The following is a 15,462-nucleotide window of genomic DNA, read 5'->3' on the forward strand; positions in this document are numbered from 1 at the left end:
AAATGGGATTTGATATGTATTTGATATGTATTTGTCTTTTCTGGAATCGTATTGATAGCATGCACATTATGTGTAGAGAACCCCTTTCTCAATTCAGATGGCTGTCATAGTTGGTTGGCCTCTAAATGACCAATTACAGCATTAGGGTTTCTATATAATCTGCGTGACCCGTATACGTACACGTGCCAAAAGAAGCGACTGGGTCTGTAATTCATCAAATCGGTTTTATCTCCTGTCTTTCGAAATAGAATGACGGTGACCTGACTCCACGATTGCGTTAATTCATTTCTGTGAAGAAGAAAAAAAACTGTAAATGTCCGCTTACATCTATACAACAGCTGGTCCCAATTTATTTTCGATGATGTTATTCCAAGTGGTTGAGAACTCTCCCTTGTTTCATTTCGCAATGAGCACGTGAAAAGTTGTATTTTCTAGGATACATTGTTATTGTTTTTGCGATAGAGATTTGCATAGCATTCCATTTGCATGATCTAATTCAGCGTTACGCTACCGTCTTGCTCTCTGCTGGCCAAATGCCGTGGATACAGTGTTAAAAATGTGTCGAAACACGATTCAAATGTTACTACAGCGTTAAGTTATGTTTGCTCATGCAAAGCAAAGGTTCATTGTACCTTCTGGGCTGTCCTGAAATGGGATGCAGTGAACCATGCCTGTTTGTTCTTTACGTAAGTTCGTCGACGTGGGTGGAGCAGTTTCAGGCATTACGTCTTGCATGACTGCACACGTGTTTCTGCAGCTGTGTGTGACCACATTTGTATAATGTTTGAAGCCACGACAGGTGGATGATGGCTCGGACCCAGAGAAGTTTCGGGGTTGTTCACTACAGTGCCCGAACCGCTACCAGCCTGTGACCAAATAACCCGGAATGTACCCGATTTCGTCATACCTTGGAAACGACGCGAGGTTGTTCCTGTGAAGAAACTGGTTGTTCTAGTTGTGCGAGGCTATGCGTTTGGCGTCAGAGGGCGCTTGGAATCAGAGGGCAGTGCAGCAAAAAAGCATTGTTGCACCGTACTTCTATGCCCCCACCTTTACAAACCCACACTGGCGAGCGTGGTGAAGAATGATACAAGAATACGCATGACCCGTATTGACATGGGGAAGGCGCTCATCCAGCAGTGGATTGGGCAACAACAACAAAAAGGTTGCTGTGCATGGGCCACCCGCATGCCAACACTCCGCTACAGAAGAGTACTCAGCGAGGAGAGCGCTCTCGAGATGAGGGTACACAATCGCACCGCGTGTGGCTAATTTATCCAATGGGGCCCTCCACACGGCATAGGGTTTCTCGCGAAGTCTCGAGATACAGAACATCCGGCAGCTGATGACCAGTGGATAAATCACTACGTACGAACACAAATGAACGTTAAACACATTCCTGCGGAGGGAGCTGGTAGGAATGTTGGGTTGCTCGGTCAATGGCCAGGGTCAACGGCGGCGTGGTGTATTCCGAAAATATGCCCGACTGTGAGGGCGGGCACAAGCCGGCGTGAGTAGGTTAAATGTTGAGTTGTATAAGGGCACCACGGGGTGACCAGCCCCTCCCTAACCGGCCCCACCCCTCCCACCCTCCCACCCAGCCCCTCCCCACCCTTCCCTTCCCACCCAGTCTCACTCTCCCCACCCAGCCCCTCCGCACCCTCCCCTCCCCACCCAGCCCCTCCCTCCCCACCCAGCCCCTCCCTGCACGACGGACGGACACAATAATTTCCTGTGGGCTGGTGGAACCAGGAGGTTCCTACCAGTATTAGCTCACGCTTAGATGTAAATGTTGTTCACAATTCGGTTGAGCGGTGGCGGTGGTTTTCTCACTGCCTTCTAACCCGGTGAGCTGACTTTGATTCCTGGCCACCGCTAACGCCAGTGAACCAGTGACATCTGAACCAGTTCTGGACTAACCAGGGTAGTGAAGTGTGGTCAAATAACCCCCCATACGTGACACATCATAGGTAGACCTTTATGCAGCAGTGGATGAACACAGGCCCATTTATTATGTATTATTAGATGATAAACATAGTGGATTTTTTAAACTGCGCGCTATACTAACATCTTTTCATGCCATACATTCTAAACCTTGGTAAGCAGGTTGCAACATACCCAATTTTACATACCAAATTCGTGGGACAGGTCACCACGGGATACATTTTGCCCGGAGATATTTACCTTGCGAAAACCTTCCGACACAGTGCATGACGCACGTTTGTATCGCCTAAAAAGAGGATTCGCAGCAGGGCAATTACCGTGGCTCGCCTTTCATCAAGCCACATGTTCAACTCCAGCTTTTTAAACTGTCCAGATGTACCATGGGATTGTTTCCTCTTTGAGTCGGGATGAAGTCACACGCCACACGGGTCGCATGGCTAATACAGCACATTGGCCAGAGCTTTAACAGGGTTTATATTTCAATAATATACACATTCCAAAAAAATAAATGTACTGTACTTATCGCTGTTTGTAATACACCATGGTGATACGACTTAAATTCACTTCACATGAAGTGTTGGGTTCAAGCACGGAAAACGTCGGCGAGAAGGTGAATTGTTGTAAGTGGCTTCAGGTAGGCGGCTTTTCGATAGAAATGATCACCTCTGTCACTTGTAAATTGCGTTGCCACCTATCTTGGTTTTCCCAGGATCATCCTCTTGTTGTCTGTCCTGGGAAATCTGTAAGTCTTCCTGCGACATGGTGTTTGTCAGTTGTGTAATACTAAATGACTCACTGAAGGATATAAATGCCTGTTCGTCTAGTTCGCCCCTCCTCCCGTGTTGTGAAATAATCTTCAAATTATATGCCTCAGAGTTGATAACCCGACTTGTGATGCTGAAAATACAGTACTGTACTATAATCTCAAAACTTGTCCACAGCCAAGAAATCAGCAGCAATTCATACAAGTAAAAATAAAAGCTGAATGAGATTCCTCATCAATTAAAAGACCCCATAAATTAAAAGCATGGTACATACATGATCCATTCAAATTACGTCTTAAGGTAATGGTACATACATGTCCAAAGTTCATGCCATGTAATACAATTAAACATTCTCCATAACAAGTTTGCAATGAAAGGAACTTCAGTGTTTCAAGTTTACGGATTCCACACATGCAGCAATGAGCACCAATTGCCAACGTGTTCTTGAAAACAAAAAAATACATTCTGTACATTCTCCTTCACCATCCAAATATGTTTAAAGTAAAAATCCCTAACATTATATAACGCCAGGTGCCCCTGAAGGTGTCATCCGTCGTTAAATAATTGTAACTGGATGGGTTGACAGAGAAACTGAAAATAAAACGAAAATGCTAATTAGAGCTATCATAAATTTGGATTTAAAGCTTCTTTCGTGACTGCAGGGATTCATATTATTGGTTCTTTCGGTAACGTCACGTAGAAGGGAAAAAATAAAATAATAAATATATAAAACAATAAACATTCGCACGACGTTTCGACTGCAACACAAGCAAACATCATCAGGTGTGAAATCCACAGCAGGAAATATTTTTTCAAATTTCATTGCTGTGAATTTATATTTGTATTATTTTATTATTTCCCTTCTACGTGACTTTACCGAAAGAACCAAAATTAGTGGCATCACCACAGGATTGTAATGGATGGCGATGGCATAGAAACGGCGTTCTTCATCGCAAGGCCCGCGGGCTACTGACAGCCCTGGTAGCCTCGAGCGCGGCCTTCGACAATAAACAAACAGTGAACACAATAAATCTTGACTTAAAGCTTTCGTGACTGCAGGAATTGAACCTATCTACGTGACTTTTCCGAAAGACCCAAGAATATAAAAAATTAACCCGTAAAAAGAAAGTTTTTCACTCTAAATCCTTTATATGCGTGGCGGCTAGAGTCCTCTCGTCCTCTGGCTTGAGATGGCTGCCACCTATGGGTCAGATGATTGTCTGCCAGCATTAAGCAATTGGTAATTCAATATTTAAATTTTTTTTCCCTAAACAGTGTAAAATTTTGGAAAAAACATTGTCACGAAAATTAATTGTCACGCACAACGAGTCTGTGTGGAAAATGTCAGCTCGATTGGATCACGGGAAGTGTGTTAAAAAACGACCGAAAGATTTGCACGGTCGTAAGCAAGCAAGCACGCAAGCAAGCGAACTTAATATAAAGGATTTAAAAATAGTGAACAACACTGCCTTGTAATCGGGTGTGGCAGCCCTCACACTGACGACGTCTGATCGGCGAAAGTGTTCCCCCTGCTGAAGATGAGTGAAGAACACTGACACAGGGCATGGTTGATGATGGAGGGTGGAACATCGCTTCAATGTGTCGTGTACAATCATCCCGAAAAAAAAAAGATGAAAAAGAATACACGTCAACTCACTCAGCCCTCAACTCGTAGCATCAAGCAGACATTGAATAATGCGCCCAATACTTCGGTGGAAGTGGACTTTACCCACCTCTAACTTTACGACTGCATTTGTACCTCGCACTGGCCGATAACACTTTTACACAGTAACTGTGTGTTTTTTTTACTTTAAGCGCTGCTGTTGGCGATAGATGTAATAACAGAACTTCAACAAAAACCATTACATTATCCATCCATTCATGTATTCACCGATTCATCCATTCATCATCCACCTTCTCACGAATCCATCTCGTCATCCATCGGCCATTCATTTATCCATTCATTCATCGATATAGCGATTAGCCATCCCTTTGTCAATCCATCTACTGTATACATCCACTCACCAGTTCATTGATCCACAATTAATCCATATATCTATCTATCTATCCGTTAACCATTGATGCATGCATTCATGAATTATTTTATCCTGCCATGTATCCACCTCGCCATACATACATGCCTTCATCCGTTCACTCATCCATTCATTCAACTATTCATTTATACACCTAAGTGTTCCATCTTTGTATTCAGCTATTCATGTATACAACCATTCATCTATTACTTCAACCCCTGTTGCAAAACTTCCTCATTCATGCCCTCATCTTTACTCGACTGGGCTATTGTAATCTACCTCTCTTCTGTTTGGACTTTCCCAACAAATCCTAAACAGCGCTGCACATTATGGGAACCTCATTTGCCAGTAAAAATATGATAATTGGTTTTTTACCCTTCTGCACATATCACATCCAACCGTCCCCACAATCATCATACCTCGACTCTTCTGGCCCAACTTCATTGGCTCCCTGTTTATTATCTTTACCTGTTCAAATGCCTCACCCTGGACGACAAATCCCTTCATGGCTTTGCCCCACCCTTTCTTGCCACTCTTGTATCATTCTGCGTCTCCGTCTCGCCCTCGACGTTCTCAATCTGTTGCCCCTCTCTGTGCCTCCTTCACTGGAACAAACTTCCCCTCCACGTTAAGCAGTCAACTTCGCTAATTAGTTTCAGCCCCTCCCTAAAAAAATCACTGTTTCTTCCCCCTAACTCATCCCACGATCCCTGAATCTCTCCCTTCTCACCACTACCATTCCTGTTCCCTATTCATAATCTCCCCATGGCTACCACTCACTTCCTATCCATCCAATTCAGTCAGCATCATTCGCGCTCATCCATTTGTCTTTAACTGAATTCACGCACCCCAGGTTCGCCCATTATTTCCCTTCGTGTATTTTATTCACCTTTATCGCCACCGCTTACGCCTGTGAACCCACTACACATTCACAAGAACCATTTTCAATTATCTGTCAAGCGCCTTGGTCAAGACGCTATATAAAATACGATGAGTTCCAATCATCCATCCATCCACCCATTCACGAATCCCCCTATTCATCCACAATACCTATCAGCCATGTACTTAACCACCCATTCATTAATTTCCCCAATTCATTCGGGCAGGTTGTAGCCACGCCTGGACCAGTGCTGCCCTCTGCTGGGATCAGCTGTTTCCAACTCAGCGTCCACGTGGCCAACACCGGCGTGGCTGGGGAGCGGTGGTGCAGCGGTTAGCGCGCTGCTCTGCGAACCCGGTAACCTGAGTCCGATTACCACTCACGGCCACCAACACCAGTGACGGTTATCTGAACCGGTGCTGGGCCCTCCTATAGGTCGATTCAGCCTCAAACAAGTACAGTACCCGGTGCGGTGTGTAAAACATCATCAATTGGGGAGACAAAGGCGGTCCGGGCGTGGGGGGGTTGGGTGGGTGAGTGGGGTCGGGCAGGTTGTGGTAGGGCGGGGTGGGTGGGTGGTGTAGGGCTGGGTGTGGTAGGGTGGGCTAGGGTGTTGTATGGTGGGGTGGTGTAGGGTGGGATGGGGTATGGTGGGGTGGGATGGGGTAGGGTGGGGTGGGGAGGTGTGGGGTAGTGTGGGGTGGGATGGGGTAGGGTGGGGTGGGGTGGTGTAGGGTGGGGTGGGATGGGGTAGGGTGGGATGGGGTGGTGTAGGGTAGGGTGGTGTCGGGTGGGGTGGGATTGGGGTAGGGTGGGGTGGTGTAGGGTGGTTTAGGGTGGGGTGAAGGGGGGGGGGCAACTTTGGTAGGGTGGGGTGGGGTTGAGTGGGATGGGGTGGGGTAGGGTGGTGTGGAGTAGGTGGGTAGGGTGGGATGGGGTGGGGTGCAATGGGATGGGGTGGGGTGCAATGGGGTGGGGTGGAGCGGATGTGATGGGCGGGTTTTCGGGTGGACGTGGCGGCGAAGAAAACACAAGCACGTGACTTATGACGGTTGGTGGTGGAGGAAGGCGAGGGGGGGGGCAACGTGGGTAAAATGCAGCACCACGTGATATCCGGTCGACCGCTGCATTGTGGGTACGAACCAAAACAACTATCGGCGCGCAAGGTTTGCATCTTCAACCCCCGAGTCGCTTTAGTTTGTTTTATTTGTTGTATTTTACATCGTTGGTATAGGGCGAGACGTCAATGCACGATGCAATAGGTAGCGCTCGTAGATTGAACGACGACAACAACAACGACAACAACGAGACGCGTTGACGATGAAGGCGACCGGCCCTCGCCATCACGGCGTGTCCGAGTCTTGATTCGATTTGCTTTGTTGATCAATTCGCCGTCGAGTTGAACAACTTTTGGCGGTGGGACTCAGGCGACGTGGCCCCTGGCCCCCCACACGTGGCTTTCATCAACGGGGCCCCCCCATCTCGGAAGCGAAGCGTGGCTGGGGTTGGAATTCGTGCCACGGGTTTAGTATTTAATGTTTGGGTAGATAGGGCCTGGTGGTGGTGGTGGTGTTGGTGTCATACTCTTAGTTCTTTCGGTAAAGTCACGTAGGTAAATAAATGAAATAAAAAATTAATATAAAACAATAAAATCACGACGTTTCGGAGGCAACACAAGTCTCCGTTATCAGGTGGGACCGTCACAGCCAGATTTGCTGCATCAAGTGAGACTTGTGTTGCCTCCGAAACGTCGTGATTTTATTGTTTTTTTATTAATTTAATTTCATTTTTTTTACCTACGTGGTGACTTTACCGAAAGAACTAAGAGTATGAATCCTTGCAGTCACGAAAGCTTCAAATCTGGTGTTGTTGTTGTGGGTACGTCTTCCTCCTTAATGTGGCGACGGATGCATGACCGTGTATTCTTGTTGTGCTGGGAAATTGAGTTTACTGCGGTCAGACGTTTCAATACGCGCAAAAAAGTGTCTTGTTTGTGTGTCTCCCTTGTGATGGGTCTTTGTAGGATGAACTTTGAGGTTTATAAGGGCACGTGGTGACCAATGAGGTCTGAATTTGTCTCGAATAAGATAGGGCACTGATAAGGGGTTAATAGCTATGGGATACACCACTACTATACACTACACTATACACTACACAACTGTACACTACCATACCTGTCAACCCATACGGTTTACTTCGTATTTGTGTGCAGGGTAAATGGATTTCGGGTTCATACGGAATACAGCCGTTTCAATACAGGCAACAAATATTTGTGTCTTTGTGTTTCTCCCTTGTGATGGGACGTTGTAGGATGAACGTTGAGATGTATAAGGGCACGGGGTGACCAATGAGGTCTGAATTGGTCTGCAGTAAGATAGGGCGCTGATAAGGGGTTGATAGGTGTGTGGATGGGGTCGACCGCTGTGCATAGCAGGTGTTATAGGCTGCTCTCTTGTGCTGAGCTGTTTCACGATGCTCCCACGCCTTCACCAACCACTCACTGACCAGCGTGGTGAAGTATGGTCAAATAGCCCACAGACCAGCATGGGGAGGCTCCCATCTTTCAGTGGACTGACGGAGGGGCTGGTGTTAGTGCAATTGGTTCAAATGTCGTGTAACCGTAGTTACTTCGGTGTAGTCCTTGTCTGAGTATTAGTGTAGAATCAGAATATTTATACTGGAGGAATCCAGTGAGCTATAAAGTTTTTCACAGATGGATGCGCGTCTTGGTATGGAGTTTACCAACCCAAGCGTGGTTCAATGAATTGTCACATCACTTATGGAGACAATTTAGCCCTTGCTATGGGGCATGTAGGATCTAAAATGTAAAAAAGCACATGTAAAGAATCAAGAGGATAAATATTTGCAGCGAGGGCAATTGTACGTCTGTGCTCTCCACCTCTGCTCTGCCTGAACACCAACTCGTAGTGTGGTGAAATATGATCAAATAACCACCCATGTCTGAAAAGGCATGGTGGAGTGGTCTCCATCGAGCAGTGGATTGACAAGAGGCCTCTGATTATTCAAGAGTTTAATGACAGTTCACTGTAACATTGTCATAAGCTCTCGGTAATTGCATGTCATTTGTTGCATGTAAATATTATTTCGTACGTCCTAAATACATTTGGAAACTATGAAAGACTTGTTTTTTTATCTAGGTGCATTGGATACGTTTTTGAAGTAGATACATATATCTGCTTCCTATCCAGTAAAAAATACTTTAAATAAATAACGTCAACTCATAGTCCTCAATCAATCTACTGTTGGATGAAGGCCTCCTCCCTAAGCCGTGTCAGTCCTGGTGGTTGGCCATTCTTCACACTTGTCAGTGTGGCCTGGTGAAGGGTCAACTGGTACATGTTGAAATATTCCTGTTTGTCTGTAAGCCATCAACAAAGATAAGCACCCCTCCCCCCCCCCCCCATTTCTCATTTGATTGGATAGATCAATGAAAATTATATCGCAGTACCCGGCATCAAATTATGCACCCGTCCCCATCATTTGAGCGATGGTAGTTGGGGTGGCAGTTATTACATTTGGAATCCCAGTAAAATGTTGAGCCGTCACAACCCTACGTTTTTCGCAAGCTACCACCACTACTTTGGCGCGACATCTCGGCAGAGATGAGCGTCGAGTACTGCCCCATCGCTCATTTCTGGGAGACTTAGGCTGTTCTTTCCTGGATTTTTCTGTTTGTGCGTAGTCACTTTAAGATACTCTTAGTTCTTTCGGTAAAGTCACGTAGGTAAAAAATGAAAATTTATAAAAAATAAAAACAATAAAATCACGATGTTTCAGAGGCAACACAAGCTTCCGTCTTCAGGTGAAACTGTCACAGCAAAATATCTGAAGCTTGTGTTGCCTCCGAAACGTCGTGATTTTATTGTTTTAATTTTTTATTAATTTTAATTTCATTTTTTACCTACGTGACTTTACCGAAAGAGCTAAGAGTATGAATCATTGCAGTCACGAAAGCTTCAAATCTAGAATCACTTTAAGATGTTCCTTGTTCATGTTTTTGTTTGTTGCGATTGCACCCGAGTCAAGAGCCGAATGGCTCGCAGGGCTATACCTAATAAATGAAACTGAAATGAAAACTGAAAATTTGAGAAGAGGTGTGAGGGTACAAAAACGTCGCTTTCGATTCTGACTCTTCATTTTGACGTTCGCCCACAGCGCAGGGGTCCCCGATGCCCGAGAACCCGCGGTTAGGCGCGCGCGAGGGGCGGGAGCTTCGCTCGGCGAGGAGCCGGGCTCGCTCGTTCGCGCTGCTCTGCAACTACACGCAGCGCCTGGCGCGCCCGCTGTGGCTCGACTTCCAGGGAGTGCCCGTGCCCTACGCCGACATCCCGTCTCAGCGGGCCCTCTCCATCAACACTTACGTGGGTCTGTCTCATCGGCGAGCTCCGGCTAAGGCCATCTCTCTCGCGTTGTCGGCATGGGTCCAGGGGAAAGGGAATAATAATAATGACGAATACGTTTCAATTTAAAGCTTTCGTGACTGCAGGGATTCATCTTCTTGGTTCTTTCGGTAAAGTCACCTAGAAGGGAAATAATAAAATAATAAAAATAAAACAGAATAAAATAAAATTCTCACGACGTTTCGGCCACAACGCAAGCAGCCATCCTCAGGTGAAGAACAGGTCTGTCGGAAAGACAGCGTCCGCCGAAACGTGAGAATTTTATTTTATGATGTTTTATTTCTATTATTAAATTATTTCCCTTCTACGTGACTTTACCGAAAGAACCAAGAAGATGACGAATACAATTAGATTTTCGCTTACGATGGCAATATGTTCAGGAGCTTATTTACAAGGTTGAGGTCTCCTATCTAGCAGAGGGCTTTTCAGGCGAGGGTTCGTGTGGTAATACAATAAATGTACTGTACAGCGCTCCTCGATATATCCATTATCTTTTTTTTTTTATCAAGGAAGGATGTAAATAATATCAGTATAAAAAAAGGACTTGGAAATAGATAACGACATATATTATTCAGCGGAGGTGGATATCTTATTTCAGGTATGTAATTTTGATGGCAAATAAATTTTTGAACATCCTCTGTGGAAAATTTAGGGGATCAAGGGATCGGGGCTAGTCAAGACATTTGTAAGTTGATCGTCAATGTCAAAAATATTGTTCATAACATTAATAACGAATATAAACGACACTAAAACACGTGCTTATCTCGCCCACAAATCGAATGAAGTGCACGGAGCGATGATGTCAAGTTGGCCATGTTGCACGGAGTTGTATTCCTGGCAGTAGATTGGCTGGTTTGGTGGGAGTGACAATCCTGAGTAACTGCTGCCACACTCGCAGGCGTTGCGATCTCACTTGGATAGTCGTGTTTCTTTTTAATTTTTCGAAAAACATTATTTTGGAATGTCTTGTTATCTTGCTGCCAATCGGCTAGAAAGCAAACCTGGGTCACGTGGATTGTGATACGGTGTGCTAACAAAATTAACCTCTCTTCCTTCAAAATGTAATATAATGCATAGTGCACACCACTTCCCCTACTCTTCTGATAATCTGTCTTAAATTCATGATGCACACACCTCGACATACCAACATTTACATTCCCAATAACATTTGCAATTGCATAATAAAACACCCATATTACTTGCATAAAATGGAATCGACGTCATATATCTGTCAGCCCCTTGTCAGTGCCAACCTTATTGCAGACCTATTCAGACCTTATTGGTCACCCCGTGTCCTTTTAAATCTCACCGTTCATCCTGAAAAGTCTCATCACAAGGGAGAAATACAAACAAATAGACAAAAATGTTTTTCCCTTATTGAAACGGCTGTATGCCGAATGGACCTGAAAACTTAATTTCCTTTTGGTGGTTGTCCCACCTGATGATGGACGCTTGTGTTGCGCCCGAGACGTCGTGATTTAATTTATTTTATTTTCTACCTACGTGACTTTACCGAAAGAACCAAAGAGTATGGATCCCTGCAGTCACGAAAATTCAAATCTAGATTAATGTCCCTTAACAAGAATACAGGTAAATCGTATGGGCTGACAGGTATGACAACCTCATATGCCTCATTTTAATTTATAAATATTGGATGTGACATATATATGTAATGTGTATCACGAAAGTTTCAAAATTACCCCCGATTAACACGGTTGGCTACGTACGGCGTGAAAGAAGTTCAACATACATGCGTGCGTACAAAACTGTCTGCATGTTATGCGTTTCTTGTGCAGGCCACCCTTGGTTGTTTCGCGATGCAACAACCGGTGACCGGCTGTTGGCCAACAGGAGGGACGTCTTCCTCCCGGAGCTGGGCAACATTGGGGAGAACGGCCGACCGCAATACGTCCCCATCAAAATTACACTGCCAGGTGCATTATAACGCACCCACACCACAACGAATCGTAATACAGTCGAGACGCACATACGCACGCACAGTCTTAAAATCAGAGCCGAAGTTGTGTCGTGCTCAGATGAGCATGGCAATTTGTTTTAATGTTTAATAACTTCGTTTTCAACAAATTTCCAAAGTGTGGGTGGGATCTCACTGAGTGGATTGTGGGGTGGCTCATCTATTTACAGCCCAGATCTAACGGTGGATATTCTGTATGCACGTTCAAGTAAAAACATCTATAACGTGGTAAATATTTTACAGACCTCGGAAAAATGATTGGCTGACCCCCCCCCCCCTCCTGACCAGGATATGAAAATGCTGAATTCTAATTTTGACTTGTGCACTTCACCGCTGTGCCATAAATATTAATACGCACTACAGATTTAGTACGGCATTGTGTTCTATGTTTATAGATTTCAAGTTATATTGATGCACAAATGGATTGATAAAACCACTGCACTAATTTCATCACTCCATATTATCTCCCATCTGGTGCATTTTCATCTTTGCTGAACGATCCATGGCCGTTCTTGTTTGCCAGCGTTTGTTCCCTGCAAACAAGTGTCCCATCTGAGCCACACTTCTCTTCACAGTTAAAGTTATATCTTTGATTTGGGTATGTACCTGAATTTATTCCGAGCATACATTTCTCATCTACTTAAAAATATATATTCCGTTTGCTAGATCCATAGAGTGGACAGCATAGGACAGTGCAACAAAATAAATTGTTCTGTATGTTCCCACAAACCTGGACTTACAAATGTGGTATAGTATGGTCAAATGGGAAGGCCTTCATGCAACAATGAACTGACCAAAAGTCTGCACACGGAGAATCGCTACTTCACTACCATAATGCTAAAATAAACTATCCTCAAGACGAGTGAATTACAGATGTTAGACTGTGCAGAAGCTGTACCTCTCACCACTCAGAACCCCTTAACCCGTGCGTGCGTGTGTGTGTGCTGTACGTATTTTGTTTGCGCGTGCAGTGTACACTCTGGTGGAGCGCTGTCTACAGGTGACGCGCCAGCTGGTGCCAAAGGAGGACTTTGAACAGCTGCCCATCCCGCGGTCCCTGCAGCAGGAGCTGGCCCGCGTGCCCGACCTGCAGCGGGAGCTTGCGGAGCTGCGTCGCAGTTCGGCACAGGAGGACGGCTCGGAGCACTGACTGACTCGCTCGCTCGACAGACGCCGCGTGTCTCACCGGGACCACAATGGATGCTGGGCTGCCATCGCTCTCATCGTCATGGAGTTATTTTAATTTCTCCGCTGGATGGAGCCCTCACCACATTGGCATTCCTCATAAAATTGTGACGCCACAATCGTTCTCCTGCGCGTGAACTACTTTCATCACTCCATATTATTTCCCATCTGGTGCGTTGTCATCTTTGCTGAACGATCCACGGCCGTTCTTGTTTGCCAGCGTTTGTTCCCTGCAAATAAGTGTCCCATCTGAGCCACACTTCTCTTCACAGTTAAAGTTATAGCTTTGATTTGGGTATGTACCTGAATTTATTCCAAGCATACATTTATCCATATGCTTAAAATATATATATATTCCTTTTCAGCATTTGCTTGTGAGTTTTGTCAGTGGCCACGTCTATGATATGTATGTTATAGGTGGCATCATGTTAGGCCGTAGACTGTTAACTCGTTTCACGACTGTCACTGCACATGTAATGGTTCGCATCTTTATTTTAAAACATCATATCTGAGATGGAATAACATAGCCTCAGACGTGAGTATGATTAACACAAGCCCAGTTTGAGTTTGTGCATTACCACTATGGTGTTGACGGTTCCTGGAAGTTGGTGTGGTTGGTGCTAGATTTTCTTAGTCGATTTCTTAAAGTAATGTATTCAAAAAGCTTTCGCATTGCAAATATCAATGGTATGGTTACAACGATACCATCTGATTGACCTAGAAATTCGAAATGTAGCTGTTATGCTTGAATACCAACAGTGAATACAATGTTACATGTTCCTTTAATAATTTATATGCCATTTGTTTTATTTCGGCATTCCTATTTAAGACTGACAGATGCACATGTATCCAAAATTCATGATTTAAAATCACGGCATCCCTTGCTGTGAGTTTTGAGTTGCCATAGAATGGTACACCAAAGTGTGGACTAGTATTATGTCCCCTCTATACGTGATGGTGTTGCCTGTCCCCTTCCACCTGTTGGGTTTCTCCCACATGTATAAGCACGAAAGTAATTGGCCGAAAACACATACATATATATAGGTCTGCAGAGCTTAGGAATGACACCGGCTCACTGCCAGGCTGCCTTCAATTTGTATGTCTTATTAGTGATTGTAAGATGCAATTTGGATGAACGACTGCATAAAACGTGAGAAATGGGGGAGGAGTAGTGCAGTGGTTGGTATACCTCTGAAACGGAGTTTAATTCCCTTCCACAGGTCACATTGCCAATCCGTACTGGCCGTCGTGGTTCTGTTTGACCAAATAATCCTCATCACCGACATGGTTTTGGAGGCCTTTCAGCAGTGGATCGATAAACACGTAAATTATTTTTGTAATAAAATACACGCAGCTGGTGTTTTTGAATTAGATATTTCCAATCATTTTTTTGTCAACATTTCTAGTTTTATGGCCATGAAATATGGCGAGCAACATTAGGCATTTTTTTAATTGGAATTTGCCAATCCCCATTCTCTGAAGATGTTCATTGTAAACAGTTATTTATGTAGATATTTTTGTATACAAAGCTTCGCAACTCAGTAAAATGCCTGTACACCTGTTTTTGGTGAACGAATTTAATAAAATATAAACTCGTCGTAATGTGTTGTCGAGCGTTTTGGGTGATAAATAACATCTGGTCCATCCTTTTCTGTATAGGTTAGTTTAGTTAACTCAAAGCATACACGGTGTTCTGTTTGTCTGCTTGGCGATCCTATATTGAACTACCATCATAACGAATACAATTTCTATTTAAAGCTTTCGTGACTGCAGGGATTCATATTCTTGGTTCTTTTGGTAAAGTCACGTAGAAGAGAAATAATCAAATAATAAAAATAAAACGATTAAATTTTCACGACGGCTGCTTGCATTGTGGCCGAAACGTGATAATTAAATCCTTTATATTAAGTTCACTTGCTTGCGCGCTTACGACTGTGCAAATCTTTCGGTCGTTTTTTAACCCACTTCCCGTGATCCAATCGAGCTGACATTTTGCACACAAACTCGTGCGTGACAATTTATTTTCGTGAAAATTTTTTTCCTAAATTTTCCACTTTTTTGGGAAAAAAAATGTAATATTTAATTTAAAATACCAATGTGATAAAAATGAAACTCTTACTCAAGAAAAACAGAAATGAATAATAAAATAAAACCGATGCCACGCATATAAAGGATTTATAGTGAAAAACTTTGTTTTTACGGGTTATTTTTTATATTTTTATTATTTGCCTTCGACGTGACTTTACCGAAAGAACCAATA

The 15,462-nt window shown here is 44.2% G+C and overlaps 1 protein-coding gene across 5 annotated transcripts; it reads left to right on the forward strand.

Annotated features, from left to right (window-relative positions):
• Positions 1-6,691: 6,691 nt before the first annotated feature.
• LOC133342610 (von Hippel-Lindau disease tumor suppressor-like) lies at positions 6,692-14,799 on the forward strand. 5 transcript variants are annotated; one of them, XM_061551849.1, is made up of 4 exons: positions 6,692-6,756; positions 9,798-10,003; positions 11,839-11,976; positions 12,989-14,799. In XM_061551849.1, the coding sequence occupies exons 1-4, from the start codon at positions 6,716-6,718 to the stop codon at positions 13,165-13,167; spliced, it is 564 nt and encodes a 187-aa protein (XP_061407833.1). In that variant the 5' UTR covers positions 6,692-6,715; the 3' UTR covers positions 13,168-14,799. The 5 variants fall into 5 exon arrangements, with proteins under 5 accessions (XP_061407833.1, XP_061407836.1, XP_061407835.1 ...); XM_061551852.1 differs by having other exon boundaries at positions 6,702-6,756; positions 9,798-10,007; XM_061551851.1 differs by having other exon boundaries at positions 6,704-6,787; positions 9,798-10,007.
• The last annotated feature ends 663 nt before the right edge of the window (positions 14,800-15,462 follow it).

Source organism: Lethenteron reissneri, chromosome 15 (genome assembly GCF_015708825.2).
Source record: "Lethenteron reissneri isolate LAM-NWPU_2019-01 chromosome 15, ASM1570882v1, whole genome shotgun sequence".
NCBI lineage: Eukaryota > Metazoa > Chordata > Hyperoartia > Petromyzontiformes > Petromyzontidae > Lethenteron > Lethenteron reissneri.